The 21,574-nt window shown below is 43.6% G+C and overlaps 3 protein-coding genes and 1 long non-coding RNA gene across 7 annotated transcripts; all 4 read right to left on the reverse strand.

Annotated features, from left to right (window-relative positions):
- Window positions 1-4,557: 4,557 nt before the first annotated feature.
- Window positions 4,558-5,507, reverse strand: LOC111255910. The gene is made up of 2 exons (XR_002676064.1): window positions 5,387-5,507; window positions 4,558-4,873 (listed from the first exon to the last, which is right to left on the reverse strand). It is a non-coding gene; the product is annotated as an uncharacterized LOC111255910 (long non-coding RNA).
- A 3,822-nt stretch (window positions 5,508-9,329) lies between these two features.
- Window positions 9,330-11,653, reverse strand: LOC101783922. 4 transcript variants are annotated; one of them, XM_012848756.2, is made up of 9 exons: window positions 11,436-11,653; window positions 11,251-11,350; window positions 10,929-11,056; window positions 10,702-10,841; window positions 10,542-10,605; window positions 10,300-10,458; window positions 10,045-10,104; window positions 9,866-9,909; window positions 9,330-9,696 (listed from the first exon to the last, which is right to left on the reverse strand). In XM_012848756.2, exons 1-9 carry the CDS (start codon window positions 11,530-11,532, stop codon window positions 9,610-9,612), a joined length of 879 nt encoding a protein of 292 aa, XP_012704210.1. In that variant the 5' UTR covers window positions 11,533-11,653; the 3' UTR covers window positions 9,330-9,609. The 4 variants fall into 4 exon arrangements, with proteins under 4 accessions (XP_012704210.1, XP_004986025.1, XP_012704212.1 ...); XM_004985968.3 differs by having other exon boundaries at window positions 10,300-10,438; window positions 10,537-10,605; XM_012848758.2 differs by lacking the exon at window positions 10,702-10,841 and having other exon boundaries at window positions 10,542-10,589.
- Window positions 11,654-11,855: 202 nt separating this feature from the next.
- Window positions 11,856-16,751, reverse strand: LOC101784586 (DNA (cytosine-5)-methyltransferase DRM2). Its single transcript, XM_004985970.3, has 8 exons — window positions 16,413-16,751; window positions 15,969-16,109; window positions 15,572-15,677; window positions 15,429-15,475; window positions 15,173-15,331; window positions 14,108-14,207; window positions 13,270-13,361; window positions 11,856-13,176 (listed from the first exon to the last, which is right to left on the reverse strand). Exons 1-8 carry the CDS (start codon window positions 16,416-16,418, stop codon window positions 12,019-12,021), a joined length of 1,809 nt encoding a protein of 602 aa, XP_004986027.1. The 5' UTR covers window positions 16,419-16,751; the 3' UTR covers window positions 11,856-12,018.
- Window positions 16,752-17,776: 1,025 nt separating this feature from the next.
- LOC101784987 (aquaporin TIP3-1) lies at window positions 17,777-19,033 on the reverse strand. Its single transcript, XM_004985971.2, has 2 exons — window positions 18,550-19,033; window positions 17,777-18,447 (listed from the first exon to the last, which is right to left on the reverse strand). The coding sequence occupies exons 1-2, from the start codon at window positions 18,919-18,921 to the stop codon at window positions 18,046-18,048; spliced, it is 774 nt and encodes a 257-aa protein (XP_004986028.1). The 5' UTR covers window positions 18,922-19,033; the 3' UTR covers window positions 17,777-18,045.
- Between the last annotated feature and the right edge of the window lie 2,541 nt (window positions 19,034-21,574).

The following is a 21,574-nucleotide window of genomic DNA, read 5'->3' on the forward strand; positions in this document are numbered from 1 at the left end:
CTTTGTGCGTTGGCTAGAAACACCAATTTAAGCGCAAGGGATGAAATGGGCCAAGTGATAGGTTTTAATTTTGCTAAAAGTTTAGATTAACCCAATTCAAAGAGGGCATCTTGATCCTTTCAATATCTTTCCTCGCTATACTTTTTTAGATATACCTCCTCAAATCATCAACTATGAGATTATATTTTTATGTTTGGGGGCTAATATACTATATCTTTAATGTCATACATTTTTATAAAATTCATCCTAGAAAATATCTATATTGTGAATAACAAGATATACTTTATGATGCCATAGTATAGATATTTTTTATGCTATGAGATTATGCAAGGGACTCCGCCCTGGCCATCTGGCTGGGCCCACGTATCGTCCTCTTGATGACTAATGAGGAGCCAACTGAATGAACGTGAGGGGATCGCTTGGAGACATCTGGCTGGGAGCTGTTGAGACGCACTTGCAGACATTCTCTCACTGGATTACTGGAAAAATGAGGTAGTGAGATGTTACTTGGAGAACTGGTACCTGAATTTCTGTTGCTTTCTGTTTCGAGTTCTGAACTTTCAACTTGTTGCAGATGCCATACATGCTAAACTGGTTTGGCTGGTGCACATGGGATGCATTTTACACCAATCTTACAATTGGAGATAGGGTAAGTAGCTCATCCTCTGTCACGTAGCTGCAGTATGCGACAAGTATCATATAAAATGCATACTTGGTAATTGCTATCTGTTTCAAGGCTAAGAAATCAAAAGTGTGAACTGCAAAGTGCAAATTTAGTTCAATTAAAATATTAAGTGGTCAAGCATGGGAGTGACTTGTCATGTATTTCTGTTAAATGAACGTATTTACCAAAATAGGATGTTGGGATTCTATTGGGTTCCCTGTGGTATGACTAGGCTGCAGCACAGCAGTCCAAGGATTTCCACCTTGGCTGGTAAAAACCTGAAAAATATTTGATTTAGGATCAAACATCATTGTTGACCTTAGAAGTTCTGTTTATGTATGACATTAATAGTTACAGTGTAGGCAACTAGGCACAAACTGATATCTTCTCTTCAAAGGAAACAAACTTACAACATGACACAATCTATTCTCCACAAAGTTTTTGTTGGGTATTCTGGAGAGCACCTTCAAGCTTGACATTTATCTTATTGAAGCTTTAATGAAAACCAGAATGATGGAAGAATCCATATAACATGTTTTTCAAGCGATAGGATATATCAAGCTGCCAAATCCTTTTCCAAGATTAACATATGCAGAGGCAATGGACTGCTATGGGACAGATAGGCCTGATCTTCTGTTGGATTTGGAGCTAAAATATGCGAGGACTTGTGATCTTTCTGAAGACATTTTAAATTGTTATTTTAGCAATTTGATCAGTTAACTTATCTTCGTAAGTCACATTAGCACTGCTTGTACTGTACTGTTATTACTATATATAATCCTCCGCTATTCGGTACCCGAGCCCCTCCCCGCGGCGGCGCGGAGCAACCAACGCCAGCTCGCAACCGAGCCCCTCGTCCGGTTTCTTTCACCCCCACGCTGCCACGCACGTGTCGAGGCTCCCCACGTGGCCACGTCCTTCCTCCAGCTCCGGTTTTTTTCTACGCACCCGTTCCTGTGCTGTTCACTCTTTTCTTTGGACTAGCTAATCATTCAAACGAATTGAAATGAGCTGTGACGACATAATTCTTGTTCTTATAAATTTGAACGGTTGCCAGTTTTTATGCTTGTAGGATGTACTATGAATTACCGACGCTATTATATCATTTATCAGTCCAAGTTTGTAGTTTTCATAATGCAGGTAGCAGGACGTCCTACGAACTACAAGTGCATTTTAATGATGTGTGCGTAGAAAATTAGAACTAAGTATACATGAAAGAATTTACAGATCTTGAATTAACAAGTGAAGCAAAAAAGCTACATGGGTGCGCAAGCATTCACCTACATCACGCATGGGCATATTGTTTCTTTGGAATCCATGATCGCACCATTATGAAGAACTAACTAGTATATAGGTGGGCTAAGAGGTAAGCTGCAAAGATACTTACAGCTCGCAGCTGGCTGTATTATTAGCCTTGCTCTCAAGTGGTGTATCCGTGGGCTGTAACTTCAAGGTTTTTGTTGATGCATTGGAAAATGGAGGTGTAATAAAGGCACTATGGGGCTGTTTGAATACCAGTGGCTAAACTTTAGTCCTGTCATATTGAATGTTCAGATGGTAATTAGGAGGACTAAACATGAGCTAATTATAAAACTAATTGCAGAACCCCTAGGCTAATTCGCGAGACGAATCTATTAAGCCTAATTAATCCATCATTAGCAAATGGTTACTGTAGCACCACATTGTCAAATCATGGACTAATTAGGCTTAATAGATTCGTCTCACGAATTAGCCTCCATCTGTGTAATTAGTTTTATAATTAAACTATGTTTAATATTCCTAATTAGTATCTAAATATTTAACAGGCTAAAGTTTAGCCCCTGAAGCCAAACACTGACCGGAAAAAAAAAGGAATTGTTTACGATGAAGCTTCCAAATCTGGAGCCAAGAGCCAGCGTTTCCTCAAAGTTACAGAGACTGGTAAAATACAGAAGTCTTTGCTCTTCTCTTATCTTATACTGTTTGCACCGGGTGAACAATCATCATCTAACCAGATTCTTAGCAAGATCATTTGTGATTTTTCTGTTTCCATAAAAATATGTGTAGGCCATTTTGGCAATGAGACGAGAGGAACAAAATAGCTGTTGTATTGGTTAATGCATCGTGAAGAATGAAGATGGATCTATCACTTTATTGGTATACTATCACATGCACGTTTAAACCTGAATTAAAGTGGTGTTTTTTTAGTTGCAATGCACGGCATGGTCATCTCCAAGAGTACCCAAATTTTTATTTCCCAAAACCATGAGTTTTCCAAGTGGCCAAAAAAGTATTGGGAGCACCAAAGAAAGGTTTCTCCAACAGTTTGTAAAAAAAATCACTCCTAAAAGATAGAAGGTAATTTTATATCAGGAATCCCGAACTATTTCTAAATCATCCCAAGCACTTTTATTGTTTCTTTATCTCTTGTACGTTTGCATCAGGAACCCTGTCCTACTTCTTATTCTTTCCCACATCCTTCCACTTAGATTGGCGCAATCGATAACTATCCGCGCGACGGGATCGACTTTTTCAAGTGGCAAAATATTGGGAGGTGAGATTGGGAGTCATGGATTGGGAGATTGTTTTAGAAACTCTCGGAGATGCTCTAATAAAGAGAGAGAAACGAGGAATCGAGCAATGCAATAGACACTTAGGCTATCTGCACTCGTCGACCTCTATTCCTATCTCTTAAAAGGAATATTCTATTCTAGTCATCGAGATTCTTTACGCTATACACATTTCTCCCGCACTCGTGTTATCTCTATTCCATACTCTATACTCACTATTCCATATTTTATTTCCCTCCTCCTCTCTTTCTCTCTCTCACCAACTCTCTCTCTCTCCCGCTACAGTGTTTAGTGTGCTCGTTGTGCAGGCGCTAGATGTAGTGGTGGCCTGTGCGGCCGCTACGCTGCCGCGCGCGTTGCAGGCGCGCTTAGCGCTACGCGGTGCGGATAGCCTTAGACAGAAGTACCTTCTTCCCATGTTCCAAAAAAGAAAAAACTACCTTCTTCCTGTTGTTTAATACGCATTTTTAAGATTCTCGCAACGCTCAGGCCAATGTGTACCGGATGGAATAAATTTGAGCGCCCTGATTTGAGATGTCTTGCTGGAGTAGATAAAAAAAATACTCAACTTGAAGAGTAGAGTCCTTAAATTAAAATAGGATCTAATTTAAGGGTTTACGCTGGAGTGCTTTGAGAGACTAGCTAGAGAAAGAAGACACGCACGCAGTCATTCCCATTCACTCACGCTTTTTCTTAATTATCTCTCGCCCGCACGCGCCCTCGCGAACTCGCACTCGCTCTCTCGCACACGCTATTGCTTATATATATATATATATATATATATATATATATATATATATATATATATATAAAAGTATACTCTAAAGCCAGCCATAGAATAATTATTCTATAGCCAGGGCACTTGGCAGTCCATGATTGGAATTACTACGAGGGTCCACCTCCCTGCTAATCCGGGCTCCTACGAGACGAGCGAGCTGAGGCGCCTGAGCGACGGAGCCGGTCATTGTGTAATCAAAGCTAGGATAAACGACAGTCATTAGCTATTACTACGAATCAAAGCTACATTGACGTTCAAAAAAAATTCTCCTTATCAGAACTGCATCGTGCAAGTGTATCGTACACTGGTTACGAGAATACTTGGACTTGATTTTGTCTGCACGTTCAAAAACTTAAGAGAATACTTGGGTTGGCTGTTTTCTGTAAAGAAATAAAGAATTCTTTTACAAGAATGCGTGGATCACGGTACTAGATTATTATGATTCAATTTTTACGACAATACTAGTTAGTTATCTGATGGTTTACTATAATAAGTTAGGAAAGATGATTAAATTTGAATATATCTACTATTTTAGCGGTATGAATTACGATAATGCATGGCTTGTGTACTGGAATCTATTTGGTGGATTACGATGATACATTAACATAGAGGGAAGGTTTAAATTTGAACACACAGCTATTTTGGTGGGACATACTTCATTGAAGAAAGACTTGGCTTAAACACTGTACAATAATTTAGAAGGCTCATAGATACATATGTCTACACCCAGAATTTGAGAAAATCATTTATTTGGAGCTTCTCTCGTTTTGTTGCAGCTAGTTGGCCAGAGATATTGAAATCAGATTTCAACCGTGCCTATTAGCTGCTCGTTAGTGAGCGCATCTTGCCCAGGACTTGCCAGAAGACCTCATCACCTGAAAACTTCATAATAACAAGGAGAATAGTTAAAAAGTAAGTTCATTTCACATCTGTAACAAGTGTTTAGATGGCTAATAGCATATATGCATGCAGATTAGGCATAAACCAATTTACCACCAATTTTTACGAGAATGGCATCATCAATTCACCACAAAGTTATTTGCCACAATTGGAATAATCAAGTTACTATAAAATAATATCGAGTTTATTAGAATCCCTCATACCAGAACTACGAAAATTGATACTTACATGGTCAAAATTACCACAATGGCATGCTATAATCAATTTACCACAATGGCACAATCTAGTTACTATACTATGTTTCTAAAAAAAAAAGGACCAATTACCATAGCAGCATGACCCATTTACCAGGAACTAATTCGTAACTACTACGGTGGTGTCAACTGTCAAGTTAGCACAACTGCATTTACTATAATCCAAATTGCTCGACCATGGGAGTATGATGTAAAACAAATAGACAATGGTTAAAAGATATAATACAAAAGTATGGTATACCATGACATATAGATTAAGTTGTATCACAAGTTCTGGCTGGAAACTTGTTGGCTGGTGTTCAGTGAGCGGTAAATATTAAAAGAGCAGCACAAACCTAAATTGGGCTCCTTTTCCTGCATATGTCCTGATGATGAGCCGACGACGACTTTGGCGATTGCCTGGTGGACGCCAGGTTCCTCCTGAACGACCGCACCGGTGGCCACCCCTCCACCGGGCGGAGGGGCCGGCGGGCGGCATGGGAGGAGGCGCTGGCGAGGGTTGCCGCCGCTCGCCATATCCCGTGGCGGCAGGAGGGCGGAGGTGGGCCAGGCCGGCTGGCCCGACTCCAGATCGGTAAGGGCAAGGGAAAAGGACCTGCCCGGAGTTGGGAGCGAGATTTTGGGCGGCGACTGCGTGCGTGGGGGTGGGCGGGATGGCTGACAGGGAGCCGATGGATTTTGGGCGGCAGCGACGGAAGCGGATAAGATTGAGGATGGAGCCGACGAGCGGTCCCATGACGAGCTGGATGAGCCTAAAGACTCGTTATTCCCGGCTCACGCTCAACTCCGTCGCTAGGCTCGTCGGCTCGGTCGATTGTGGGGCGGATGATCTCGATTTGGACGGTTGGATGATCCGGCTACAGAATAATCTATTCTGTGACCAGCTACAGATAAATAGCCATATATATATATATATATATATATATATATATATATATATATATATATATATATATATATATATATATATATATATAAAAGGAATATGCGTGTAGATCCGACTACGTCCACGATTTCGATATGGGGTCGGATCCGTACGGGTATGGCACGATACATGTATATATCCCGTGCATTATATGTTGTCCATCGACGAACGTAAAGCTGTTCCTGATATAAGATAATAATAATAATATATAATTCTTTACTTATTTTCCTGATATAAGATAATAATAATAATAAATATAAATGTTTGTTAATAATGCTACGTACGGCCAGTCCTGCAAAAAAATACTACTACGAGTACATCCTAGTCCTATCCTAGTAATAAGAAAACTGTTTCATGTTCCAACAGAGACCTGCAAAGGAGTTGGCAGCAGCATTGAAAAACTACATGTATAAAAAAAGACAAAACACCTTATAATTTGATACGGTGCAAGTAGTAGTAAGCATTAAATGCGCATACTCTGCTGCTGCCGTGGAGATGTACGACTTGTCTTTCAATTCGAAAGACCATACATACATACATACATACATACATACATACGTACATACATACATACATACATACATACATACATATATATGTTTAATGGTCTTTTATTTGTCTCTTGTCTAGATTAAAACGAGTGTTGGTGCGTGTACCTATCTTCGTCGGCATTGCCATTTGCGTGAATCACTATTCTTCTGGTGGGAGTGATGATAAAGAGGCCAAGAAGATGACTGGGAGCCATTAGACACGTCCCTGTGTTTAATTTGAGAGTGCATCTAGCTATATACCGGTGCAGACAATGCTTAAACACTGTGTATCTAGAGAGCCCCATTGTACTGGTGGCCATATATTTGCGCTGGTGCAATTAATTAATTATACATTGTCAGTGTACTGCTGTATATGGATCCGCTTCTGTTCGGCTGATATTAAGGCCTCTTTTGATATTAGTTCGGATTGAAGTTCCTGTCCCATTCAATGTTAATTAGAAATATTAAACATAGACTAATTATAAAACTAATTGCACATATGGAGACTAATTTGCGATACGAATCTATTAAGTCTAATAAGTCCATAATTTGACAATATGATGCTACAATAAATATGTGCAAATGATAGATTAATTAAGCTTAATAGATTCATCTCGTGAATTAGCCTCCATCTATATAATTAGTTTTATAATTAGCTTATGTTTAGTCCTCCTAATTAACTTCCAAATATTTGATGTGACACGGACTAAACTTTAACTCAAACGGTTTCTGCTGATTTGTACGGTTGATTTGTTATGAGAGAAAAACACTGTTGTTGTAGGCTTCCTGACGTGGCTGTTGCTGCAACTGTACAGCACGTATGTTCGGCTGAAGCCCAAGCGGCTGCAGTCTGCAGCCCTCCCCCTTCAGTTCACATCATGTATTCCTGCAGCACCCCTAACTACAGACTGATGAGCCATCCTACTTGTGCTGGCTGCTGCTGCAGCCACAGCGCCGCAGCTCAGCGGCAGCCAGCACTCTGTTAGGCTTCCATCCAAATGTCAAGACTCGGCTGTCCGCTATCAGGGCCGGAAATGCTGTCCGCGCCAAGCCAAATTGGTGAGACGAGCACACACGCCTGCCCGGCGTGTCTCGTTCTGCCGCCTCACAGAACACAACACACAGGTGACGAAGTCTTTGGCTGCTTCGTCGCATCAGCAATTCAACCGCAGCAGCAGCAACCTCATGGGTCCAGACGGCCAAACTGGATTTACTTTATGCTGCCTTGATCCGCATATAAAAACTTAATTTATTTTTATTTTGTGAACGGACGACAAAAGATTTGCCAAATTTTTATTAGCATAAGAGGATAAAAAAGTGAAAATACAGCCGGCCTCCTACTGACAACTGACAAAAACAACTAACAGAAAAGAGAGAAAAAGAAAGAAAAAACGTGAAGGCTCGCCACATATAAAAACTTTATTAAGTCGTTGGCCAGTGACCAGGACATCATCCAATGCATAAACTACTACCATTCAAGAGACGTTCTTGACTTTTAGGCCTGGATCATGCCGGCTATACAGCGACTGACAAACCAACACATCTCTCTGTTCAAACTCAGCTGCCACCTCTCTCCGAAGTCCTCTTCCTGTTCCTCTTCTTTGACTAGTCACTTGTAGAAGCAAGCCATGAGGTTACCAGAGAGCTTCAGGTTCATGCTACTGCTACTGCTACTCACCCTTGTGCTCGTCGGAGCAGAGCTGATGACAGGCCGCCTCTGCCATGGCCGGCGAATTCCAGGCCCAGAGGTGGTGGTGGTCGAGTCGCCGCCGCCGCCGAGCGAGGGCTACGGCCTCCTCTTCTCCAGCAATTACAAGTACAAGCAGCAGAGGAGGATGTCTCGTTGGAGGCGGCTGCAAGATTTTTCCGAGTCCAAGAGAGAGGTGCCGTCGGGGCCCAACCCGCTGCACAACTGATGAAGAGCCAGCTCGACCGCTGCTCGATCTTGAGCCCTGGGCAAGAAGAAGAAGAAGAGGCATTTTTGTATGTAAGTGGAATTAGTATACCGTACGTATACATGTACTAAGTAATAGTACCGTATACGTGTTTACGGAATGAACTGACAGTAGTATGTATGCAGATGGCAAACGCGATTTGAGAGGTACTAGGGTTTGGTTCACTGTTTTGTAACGTAAATAGATTACAAAAGAAGGTAAGAGATTACGTTACGTGTATTTGATTCAGCTGTAATCCACTACCCGTAATCAGATTACAGCCCATTCAGAAACGTTACCGCTATAAACGGATCATAGCCAGGTCCTTGCAACTTTTGCCTTTCCCTTCAACTATAGCTCTGGTATTTGTTTGCGTTTACAGTGTTGAACCAAACAAAATTAGGGATTTGATCCATCCACTACCATTAGCATTGTATTTCATTTCATCCTAACCAAACACAAGTAGTTGCTGCTTCTTATTACTCCTAAGTAGTTGTCGTCGATAGGCTCAAGGCCATTGAACAACGACATAGTGTTTTGCTAATCAACGACGCTAATCAGGCTAGTTTCTGACTCGCGGGGCTTAATTTCTGAGCTGTTTTACGGTGCACAATACTACTAGGTGGTAGTAGCTTAAGATTTTAGTAGTATACAACTAATTTCAACCGTCGGATCATTACATACGAGTTCTTTTCGAATAGTAGTATAAGGTAGTATTGTGTACCGTAAAAAATCTCTAATTTCTAGACTTGATACTGTCTGCAGACATTAATTAGGCTCCAAGTGATAAAAAAATAAGAGATTGGTTGCCACCCATAGCTTTGATCAACATCCATCATATCTTGAGTAATTAATTAAGCAGGTGGCAATGAAGATAATTCGGTACACAAACATTTCAGCAAAAATGAGCGGAGATGGAACTCCCAGCAAGACCCATCCATGTCCATCTTGTCCAACTCCAACAGATTCCATCTTCTACTAACTCAACAAATACAGAACACCGGCCATGGCGTGCAGCAAACTTTACTCGGAGCCTGATGGTCAGCTCAGCTGCTCATGAATATTCATGAACGCTCTACATCAGCTGGTTCCCCACGGGGTCAACGCTGAAATGCAGCTCCAGGGATTTCTCCACAACAGGATGGAATTTCGATGCCCACATCTGCAACGCACAAGGCGAACACACACACCAACAGAATTGTCATTCACCGCCAGATTTGTGTAATTCGGTAGGTAAACCTCTATCTTATGTATGATTCAATCTGTTTATTCGATAAGTGAGTCCAGACAGGAAGCTCAAATATGAACAGATGCAAGTAGAGAGTCCTCACATCCTTGTACTCGATGCTCTCCCTGAACAACTTCAAGTCATCAGCTGCATGAGACGATAAGTTGAGTAAGTAAACATAGCTCAGCCAAGCTTTCGATCAAGTAGCCTAGATATCCTGACCCATGCACAGAAATTATGACTTAAAACATAAGAGCGCGAGGAAACTTATAGCCCACTAACATGATGGAAAGCGGATTACTGCAGCATGATTATATCCATTTTCCGGATTCAAACAGCAACCTGATACAATAAAAGTACAACATCAGAGGCAGTTACTTGAGATTGTGGGAAAAAAATTCAGTAAGAAAAAACTGCACATATTAATAACAATACATGTGAAACAAGGTAAATAGGTTGTACATCTTCAGCCTCGGTAACATGTACAGGGGATTCAAGGTTGCAGTGGCAATGCGAAAGAAGCATATGTTGTCTTACCACAGGTTGCTTGCACAATAAAAGAACTGCATTGGCTGATCAAACTCTGCAGAGAAGATGATGCATCCTCCATTGCCTCTCGTGATGCAGTTTCCAAGAAAGATATCAGCAGCATAAACTCGACACCATAGTTAAAATCCTGCCAAAGGACCAGGTTTTCTGTTTAAATGCAAATGGGTATTTTACAGAGTAAACAATGGTATCAATTTACGCCGGAATAAGGTTAGCTTGAGTTACCTCACCCCTACGAAAGAGAGGGATAATGTCATCTTCCACCTCGGACTCGAAATCTACAGAAACTGAGCCCTGTAAGTTATCCAAATTGTGACTATCATGGTGCTATGAACATTAAGAATCAGGATGGTGCAGGTACTGGAAAGAAGATTACATGCTGAGGCGTACATAGGAAACAGGTTTTACGTGCTCATCAAGAATTTTGGAATAGTATGCACTACTCTGGAACTTCGCAATGTCTTCTTTCTGCTGAAAACGCATGAAGACAGCATGTGTGAAGTTCTCGCTATTGGGGTCCTCTATGCGGCCTGCACCCAGTCAGTATATCACAAATACCAAACTCAAGTTCATAATTCTAATTGATTCTACGGCTGAGGTGGATATAAGCCTCTCACCTAATGAGACTGCGAGTATCCCTCTCATCTGGTACTGTGATGTATATAGGTAATCTAGCATATCTTTTTCTTCAGCATCTGAGATGTTCGGCTTGGCTCTAAGCAGAATAATGTGCTCCACAACCTTTCTGCAAAGTTACTGAATCAGCTGTCTACAGCTCTGCATAGTCCATATTAGCATCTACTCTATACTATACTAAGTTCTTCTGAACATGAGCTGACAGCATGCAGAATTTAGAACACTTAAAAGGTAGAAATGATACTTCACATGGCAACAATTTTCGATTTTGAGGCAATTAAGTAATGCAACTAGCACCCCCACCTTTTTCTCACAAGGCCACCGGACGGTGCACCATTGCTGGATTCAAGCACACCACGAGTGGAAAGAATCGTCTTCTTTCCAGTCCCTGGCCATCTGCAATCTACACGAACACAAATCGGTTTTAAATCTATATTAAACATGCATAGACTTTGAAAAGAAGCCCAAAGCTAAGACTGAGAACTCACATCGGTCCAAATTCAGCACAGATCGTTGATGAAGCCCAAAGCAGCTTGCAACGGATCGTATGGTGTGATGCACCTGGGCTGATGCTGGCGCCAACATCCTGAAAATTCAGAGCCTGGAAGCTTTAGCTCTCATTGTTGCGGCACTGGTTTTTATGGCTTTGGGTGGAGTTGTGGTATAGCGGTAACCGTGAGGAGAAACAGGATCTTTTGGGTTGGGGTGCACACAATGTCCTCACCATCGGTGGGTGGCTGGAGCTTACAGCACTGTCCCTTTCACAGCGTCACAATTTCAGATATTTGTTGCACCCAGGAGTGCTGTTGCTCCGATCAAGGATTTGTGCCCAAAGCTACCAGATCTCTCACTGAGAAATACTACTTAGAAAAAGGAAAGCGTCAGAAAGTAACCGTGCCACGGAACCGTGCCAATATGACGATATTTTGCATTCATCACCTAAGGCAATTAAAAGTAGTTTAAATTATAATGACATGAAAATTACACCAGTCAACCTTCGTATCATTCACTAGTTCGACAAAAAGAAAAATACTAGAATTCTGAAACAAGACAACAAAGATACACTAAATACTACAGTCGCTCCATAGTTGACTTCACGGAGTCAAGAATCCTAAAATAATGGTAGAACAAAGCTGAATGTTCGCCCTCCAAACCATCTCTGTGGTGACGGTTGCTCCCAGCCAGATTGTTGCATGGACTACCCCCAATTACCAGATCAAACCCACCAATTCTTCTAATATATGATTCAATTTTCTCCGAAGTTAATGTCTGCACATCACTAATCTCAATGAGTGTGCCTGTTTGCGTCTGATCCCACCAGCTCTTTAGAATGGTCCTGTTCACCTCGGATTTCTCGACTGAAATCACATTGTTCATGCGAATACCAAGTCTATGGAGAGCAACCTCGGCTCCTCCAATACCAGAGAACAAGGACAGCACATTCATACCATGTGGAAACATGTCCTTGAGTACCGAGAGGTGATATGCAACAGTGTCCACTTGGAAAGAATTCCCAAGGGACCTATATCTCTCTGTCCTGCTGATTCCTCTCGTGTGATCCTTTGGGAAGCCAAGTAGGAACTCCATCTCATCCGGCTCTAGAGGAGCAACCTTGTTGAGACCAACCCATACCAAATTCCATTTTCTGCATTCATCAAGTACGTACTTTTGAACTCTTTGGGGAGGTGGATCTTCACTGTTTGTTAGGGCCACACGAATCCTCTCTGTCAACTTAGCACTAGCCACACAAGTCTGAAGGCAATTAAATTGCCGTCTTGGGTCCCACGAGGGCCACCACTTCTTGGTACGAGGGAAGGCCTCAGATATTGTCTTTGGGGGTAAGGGAAGTAGAGTTGACCTGTTCACAAGAGGCAGGTTATGTATGTAGCCTCTCTTCCTGGCAGCGGCACAGAAGAACTTTGAGTCCACAAATTCTGGTTGAATATCATAAAGGAATCTTGAAATAGTTGTCCACACGCCTTTTGGAGCAAGTGCCACATTTTCATAATAGAAGTAGGGTGGTCCAATAGCCTGTCCAGGTAAAGATCTGTTTGTGGACCTTGACCCATTTGGCAAGCCAAAACCAACCATCGGCTTTGGGAGAGGCATCGGCTCATCATTACTACCATCTAAGGGCCCTCTACTTCCTTGTGCTTGACTTCCAAACCTCTTCCTCTTTCTCTTGATCCCTTCCATGGGCCTTCCTTTCTTTCTGCCTCCATAGAAGTCCTGCAGAATTACAATCGCAGTTCCACTGTCAGCCCATTAAATTAGAACCAAACCTTTTTGCGGATTTAAATTGACAGTTAAACCAGAACACACCTCATGGTCAGAAGAATTGCCACAGTAACCATCCCCTGCTGTCTGTGAAGCATAGATCGAATCAACCAATACAGAAATAGATGCATCCTGCCCTGAGTAGAATTAAACCACAAGCCACAGTAGATGGCGTGAGGTGCATGATCAGTGAACAGGGTATTTGAAGTATACTGTATGCATAACAAGTAATAAACTCTAAAGATAAGTTAAACTAAAATAGAGACAAGTACAGAATCTGTGAGTGGTACAAAAATGGTTTTATTCAGCAAAGCATTAAAAGATTCTGCCTCTGGAAGTAAATTGTTGCTTGTCTGCTTTGAAGGAACATCCGGACGCTTGCTATTCATAAAAAAAGTAAATGGAGTTACAAGCAAGAAGTGTCCATGCTAAAACTTTATTGGTTATCTACATACAGTAATTGGATGGAAAAGTTCCTAAACAACCCCAGTTATTCCTCTTGTAAGAAACAATATTTATCATATGCCTTGCTTTCTACAAATTATAGGCACTAAATGCTTTTGCTTCGGATTCGAATATAACAGCTGTACCCGGACTTAGTGCGAACAGTGAATCAAGCTTGGAAAGAAGCAAACATGCCAGGTTATCTCTGTTGAAGATACAGCCAATTTTACTGGTTTCAAGTTACAGTGCATAAGGAAATTTCTCAAAAGCAGGAGAGACATAACATTGAACATGGAAATGCTATTATTCAACTGATTTATTCTATATGAGAACATAGAATACTTTCAAGGTTGGTGCTTAACCTAGAAACATGGTTTCTGAAAAAAAATGCTTATTTTGCTGAAGAATCTAAGGCATACAGAAGTAACAAAGAGCATACCGCATCTAGTAATAGCCATGGTGGCCTCATCTTCCGGAAACCCCATTTTCACTAAGGAATCAACTTTCTCATCCTTCTGTGACATCTCGTTTAAGAAATCCTGTATGAAAAGCACAGGAAAGCACTGAGAATACAGTCGATGCAGCTGCATAAACTAGCAATTAACTTCCAAAGCACTTTTCTTCCTAGCAATTAACTTCCAAAGCACTTTTCTTCCTAATATAATGATACGCAGCTCTCCTGCGTGTTCGAGAGAAAAACTTCCAAAGGACAAAAAAAAAATTCTTGAATCATCATAACTATGGACAGGTCAAAAACAATTAGCTGTTTGATTGAGAAAATTTTTGTAAGGGCTAATAAAAAGGGAAGCCCAGCAGTAGTCTAATTCAATCAACTCTCAGATACAGGCAGTCACATGCCCACGACAGAAAGTACAAGACAAGCTCAATGTTACAGTGAAACAGGAATGCTGTTGCACTATGGAGATCCAATTCTCAGGATCAGTGATCAATTTGCGTAAGTGTCAAAAGGGAAGCACACAATTAAGATGACATAGGTCCTACACTACAACTGAAGAACCTTATGTGAATGCTACTAGTGATGTATATAGGATTAGAAGAGAGATTTATTATTCCACAGTGGCGTGTTGTTCAGGAATGTCACTGACACAAGAGTTGTAGTGTTGTAGATGAAATGCAGTAGGTCAAAGTTTATAGCTGACACAGCTACCTTGATTACCATTACGATTTTCTTACAAAATCCAGGTTTCTAGTTTCATGGGAACATGTCGTTTTGCCAATTTGCCTAAAAGAACACAATTCTCCCAAGGGAAATAACAAACCAGATTAGATTACAGCTATGTAGCTAACACCTGTTTGAAAACAAAAGAATAGGAGCAAGTAAAAGTAAGGGACCTTATGGTTTTGAGGTAAGTAGTCTATTTACTGGATTATAACATGAAACCAGTTTAATGCAGAAGAAATTATGCTTTGAGTTAAAGTAGATGCATAACATGTTTCTCAAAAAGAAAAGTAAATGCATATAGTCACCAAGGGGGAGAAATACCTCATCACCGGATTCGTCAATGGTAGGACCCCTGTTTCTCTCACCAGCATCCTCATCATCCCAGTTTTCTAAAATATCATCAGCATCACTATCCTCAGCAGCTTGAGAGACACAGCCAGAAGCAGAACCGTTATCCACAGAGGGATTATTTCCTATTTCCTGCATTTTGCATCAATTGTAAATACAAATCCTCTTTCATGCCATGCAATAAGGTCATCAAAGAATAACTAATAAAAGCAGGCGTGTGGATGAATACCTGGTAGGTTAGAAGAAGTTCAACTAATGACTCTGCACCATTATCCCCTGAAAGCAAAAGCAGCAGTCAGATAAGAGTATGTAAAATCACCAATAAGGCAATAACCCAAATAAATGAGAAGAAATGGGTTATTAGGTAACTACCGTTATCCTTCATGGCCTTCATAACCATCTCCTCCGGGAAACCCATATCCACATATTTCTGAACTGAAGAGGCAGATGGCCCAGCCCTCCCATTACCATTGGCAACCTTTCAAAACGGACCAACAAACAAACATCACATTACAATCATAGACCCAAGAAACAAGGTAACAGTAACATTGGGGGTGTTCAAACCGGTTTGGCACAAACCGGCCCAAACCAGCTGGAAGGGAGTACACAAATCATCATCCTGATTCTGTTCATGATTAGTGTATTTCCCCCCAGCCAGTTTGAGCCGATTGGCAAGTCGGTTTTACACTCCTGAGTAACATGAACTGAAGAACAACTAGTGGTGAGTTCAAGCATTGCTGGATATGTATCGATTGGCTAACTGCCTTACCCTTGTGGATGGGCCTGGAGCATCAATATTCCTGGAGGCCAGAGCTGAAGAACTGGCACCAGCAGCGTTGAAGCTGGCCGCCTCCTCCTCATCACTTTCCCACTCAAATTTATCACTATCCTCATTGTCGCTAACCCAGTGCTGTAACACGAATTAAACAGCACATGTCAGGTGCATCAATCAACAGTTGAACAAAACCACCACCAATCCCAAAATGGCATCCAAAATGCAATTCCGGCCCAAAAACCCCCAACTTGGAGCGATCTAAAAGGAGCAAAAAGAATATTGGACAACTACACCGCAATCAGCCAAGAACGCGCGGAATCACCGCAGCAGCGGGCAAAATCAGCATCAAGAATTCATCAAAGGAAAAACATACATCTTCTCACAATACATGGAAGGCAAGAGAACAGAGAAGATGAGGGGTCGAGAGAGAGCTCTCACCACCATTTTGGAAACTTCGCGAGGCGTCTCGGACTACCTCTCCCCTCGATCCCTCTGTCGTCCCTTGGCCCCGGTGCGGTGAGATGCTGCGCTGACGGAGTGGGAGACCGCGACGGCGTGGCCCGGGTCCGCCTCTCTCCACCCCCGCTCAAGAATCTCCCCACGGCCGACCTCCCGCCTCTCCCTCTCGCCGCCCTCGGCCTCGGCGCGTTGGGGGGCGGTGGCAGAGGAGGAGCAGGAGGCCGCGACGGCGACCAGACGGCGCTGCCTGGCTCCGCCCTCTGCCCGTCCGCTTTAGAGGAGGAGAGGAGAGGGCAGACGGCGAATCTCAAGTGTCAATGCGGCAAGGCTGGTGTGCTGCGTTGCGCCCGCCAAGTAGCGCGAGCTGTGGGCACGCCGCTCATGATGCGCCACTGACCTGTGGGGCCAATTTACTGTGAGCCAGGAGTGTCAGCGAAGGAGCGCAGCGCGGTGCCTCGTAAGCTTAATGGAGTAAGGATCCCGTGTGGAGATCCATCTGTGGTCACTGCTGTGGGGAGCGTTTCGCAGGGATAACAGACGCCGGGTGGGTCCCGCCCCCGTTCGAATTTGGGAGGCACACGAGTGGGCTCAGATTTTCCATGCGCAGCGCTCGTCTCAACGCAACGAGTGCAAGTGGGTGGAAAGAGAAAAGCTATTTATGGGGCAACACGGACACGCTGTAGTGGTGGGATATTAATAAAATTTTATTCTCTACTTTATTATAAAAGATTCCTTAGCATACATGCTATGCTATGGTAGGTGAGAGATAATGTAGATCCACGTATAATGAAAATAAGGAAGAGAAAGTGAAATATTAATAAAATTTTATTATTGTACTATAATAGATTCTTTAGCATACATGTTTGATGCAATAGTAGGTGAGAGATGATGTGGATCCACGTGTAAGAGAAATAAGGAAGAGGAGGATATTTAGTACAATAGCGGGTTCCACTCTAGAGAGAGTTTGATGTTAACCATTGTGGTTAATAATCAAAGTAAAGGAAAAGTAAGTTGTGACATATAGGAATCAATCTCTAGCTTTTGGGTTTTTATTTTAAAAATTGGAGTAAACATAAGAATTTTGGAAGATTTATTTCTTATAGAAAATTTGGGGAAAAAAAGGAATATGCTTCCCAACAATTCCTTTGAATTTTTATGGAACTGACTATTCCCAAGGAATTTCATGTGGGATTTGAAACGGTAGAACATTTGAATCCTATGCCTTTTCGATTCTTGTATTTTCGAGAAACCTGGGCTCTTATCTACACCATGGTTGCTACTTGATGATGATGATAAGTGCTTATAACTTGTTTTGGAACGTATACTACGTACACCATCAAATCTGAAGACTTTAAAGCCATGGATCACTGTATACGAAACAATGTTTCTACACGGACCCAACACGAACGCGACAGTTTATTAGCGCAGCATAGTCCACCGCGGCACACCACGTCGCACAGCAGCGCAGGACACACAATTCAGACACGCACAAGATCTCTGCATGAAAACATTCTGCTACTACTAGAAGTGATAACAGGACACGATGACACGACACGTTCGCCATGCAGCTGCTCTTTTATTCAGAAGAAGGACGACGTCCTGCAGCAATCCGCTACGCACGCCGGCTGCTGCCGCGGCTGGGTGCGGCGGCGGGCTCCTCCTCGTCTGCCGGGGTGACGACGAGGTGCTCGTAGAAGAAGCCGGAGAGGCCGGCGCCTACCATTGGCCCCGCCCAGTACACCCAGTGGTTGCTCCAGCGGCGCGATCCCACGATCGCCGGACCGAACGCGCGCGCCGGGTTCATCACCGCGCCATCGAGCGCGCCGCAGGCCAGCACGTTGGCGCCGGCCAGGAGCCCCACGGCGAGCGGCGCCACCGCACCGGCGGCGCGGCCCCTCCTCGGCTCCATCGCCGTGGCGCAGTAGGCGTACATGAGGCCGAACGCCATCGCCGCCTCCAGCACCACAGCGTGCCAGCCGCTCACGCCACCCGCCAGCGCGTACTCAGGCAAACGCTGCAACAGTAACAATTTCAAATTAGTTTTAGCACATTATTAACAGTATATAATCTCAAATTCGTGTGTGCATTTGCAAGTGGTGACGCGCGACGTACGTACCACGCCGCCGGTGGCGAGCCTGAGCAGGAGCGCGGCGGTGACGGCGCCGATCAGCTGCGCTGCCCAGTAGACGAGCGAGCGGACGAGGCAGATGCGGCCGCCGAGGAAAGCGCCGAAGGTGATGGCCGGGTTGACGTGGCCGCCGGAGATGTTGAGGGTGCAGGCGACGGCGGCGGCGAGCGCGAGGGCGTGCGCGAGCGCCACTGCCACCAGCCCGCCGCTCTTGTCCCTCCCAAAGGAGAGCGTGGCGCCCTCGGCGGCGAAGACGAAGACGGCCGTGGCGAGGAGCTCGGCGGCCGCGTCGCGGAGCGTGCCGGGGTCCGTGGCCGTGGCCAGGCGGCCGACGTTGAACCGGCGCCGTCCCGCCCTCATGGCTGGCTAAGCTATCTAGCTAGGTTATGGATCACGATGAGGAGATCGAGAGGCTTTGCTGGGGCAGCCGGCCGGCGATTGAGGCGGCTTATTAACGCGGGGATGATCGGACGAGACGACGGAGTGTCACGTTTGGAGCGTGCAGCGATGCGCCATGCGTGGTGCCTCGTCATCGTACGTATCCCTGGGGTTCACTTACTACTTGAGTGTGCTAGCGAGAGACAAACGCCGCCGTTTGTCTTCTCCTGTAGATCAGTTGGCGAAGAAAGTCGCTTTGCCATCATCTCGTCTCGGGTTATAGTGTTTGATTTTTCTTGTGCCTGTTAATAATCTTTCAACTTTTTTTTTGATGGTTTTTTCAGTGAACCTGTGGGCAATGTTTCAAAAGTGTTTGCACCTCGTGGCACATTTATCCTTTCTAGTTTGAAGACAATCACCCCTACTCTTGCGTGTGATGCTTATCATCAGCTGCGTCTTATTAGCCGCCAGTGTAGTAATCTAGAGAGTTCTTTTTATTACTATTAGGAAATTTATTAAAATATGACTCCCCTGGCCGGGCGAGCAAGCTGCGATGGCATCGTTTACCGGATGTACGAATGGCTTATCTCCATCCGCCGGAGCTGGAGGAAGATCGAGATCGACTACGACAGACCCATGGACCCAGATCTCGTCAACCAACTTGTTAGGTTAAGCAGCTGCTTCTTTTCTTTTTGAGATGGCTATTATATGGTTATAAGCACACACCGAATTGAAAGGGATGAATAGCAGCGCGTACTCTGACGGGATCAATGTGTAGCTCCTTATTGACTGATTAAAATTTGCTAAAATTATATTCAAGGTATACCCTGTTTGTTGCTGAAGTATCATATGCTGTTGAATCGTGCTTGCTTAGAGATCATGTTGCATGAGGTACCAAGAAGGTCCTTCAGTTCTCTGCAGATCGTTCAGTTGATGTGAGATGATTAGCCATCTTTGTTTGGTGACTTATTTTTATCTTGATGAATTATGAGTTTCTCTGGCACTTGCTCATGCCACGTACTCTATACTCTAGCTAGTGTTGTATCTCGATAGTTCAAATTTTTGGTGGACTAAGGTCTAGTTTGGCAGCCCAGTTTCCCGCAGGGAACCTGGCCGTTTCCGCGCGGAGAAAGGCCGCGCATATCAGTTCCACGAGGCACTTTATCGACGAGTTTGGAAGCCTGCTAGGCGAGGTTATTCAACCCACGTGAGCCCAATCTCCACGCGAAAAAGAGCCCGACCTACAGCGGTCGAGAAGCGCCCCCCGTCTTCGTCTCCCCCGTCACGCGTCTCGCTCGCGCGAGCGAGAGAGGGGCGCCCGCTCCCGCTCCTGCAGAAGCCACGCCGCCGCTGGCCATCGCCGTGGCTCCCAGCTCTCGCGTGACCTCCTCCAAGAATCCACGTCCAGGTGCGCCTCCTCCACCCCTTCTCCCCATCTCATCTGAATCCTCCCCTTCCCCTTCTCATCTCCCTTTCCTTGCTAGGGTTCTGCTCCGGCGACGGCTCAAGTCCTACAGCGGTGAAGTTGCTCGATTCGTGGACTCTGTTGCCATCTTCGCCTCCGCATCAGGTGATTCAACCTCAGCCCGCATCTCCCTGGCACTTGCTAGGGTTTCTCCTCTTCTCTCACACCTTTTCTTGTGGATCTTGTTGAAGAAGGCCACGAACGGAGGAAGATCCCAGGTGTGGCTCAACGCAGCGAGCGCACATTCTGACACATGTTCGTCTCCCTCCTCCCTGATCGCTCCCAGGTTGACCTGTCGCTGTAGGTACGGTCTCGTCACCGTGCATCTTCTGCTTCATGTTCTTTATCCATGTTTGTCTTCCTTAGATTCAGTTGACTTGCATCTCTGTGCAATTATATTTATAAGTTTACTGGCTGTGTTGTGCACATGTATGCATTACATTTAGTCGAGCTGGATTTAGAATATATACTATAATCCATCTATAAATCGTATATCCATCTTTGTGCAATTATGTTGATTGGTAATTGAGTGCACCATGAGTCAGTTTTGTTGGCCGTTCTTGTACTTGAGATTATATTTGAGAAATAAAGTATCTGCAAATTGGTATTGTAGAGCACCTGCTTTCAAATCTGGTCAAAATTCTCAGAATAATGTTTGCGTATGATAGTTAAAAGTCGTGTTTTGTATAAAGAGTAAATCAATTTTAGAACCATCAGTTAATGCTTGGAACCTTATTACATTTTTTACTTTGGCAGTCTGAGTCTCCAAGTTAAGTATTTGTTTTGAGTTCTTTGGTTAGAATCTAATGCATCTTTGTTGATGTTTCCAGCTTTTAAAACTAAGAATTTGTGAACACTAGATGCATGAACGATCAATATAGAGTAGTAGTACAGTTAACCTCTAATGAGCAGAGTAGGAATACAGGTTAGAAATTGTTGATTTTTAATGAAGGTGATTCTCGACTTAATCTGTTCAAAACTGTTTAGAGGGAGGAACATAGCTACCTTTGTGCAATCCTTATTCATGACTAAATAGGCATTTTGAATTGTTGGTTTCAGTTTTTTTAGTGCAAGTGTATGATAAATGCTTAGTTCACTGTGCTAATTAAGAATATGATTTATATATACATACACTAAATAATGGGATCTTGGGAGGAGCAAGTTAGGAAG

This window comes from Setaria italica, chromosome IX, assembly GCF_000263155.2.
Source record: "Setaria italica strain Yugu1 chromosome IX, Setaria_italica_v2.0, whole genome shotgun sequence".
Classification (NCBI taxonomy): Eukaryota; Viridiplantae; Streptophyta; class Magnoliopsida; order Poales; family Poaceae; genus Setaria; species Setaria italica.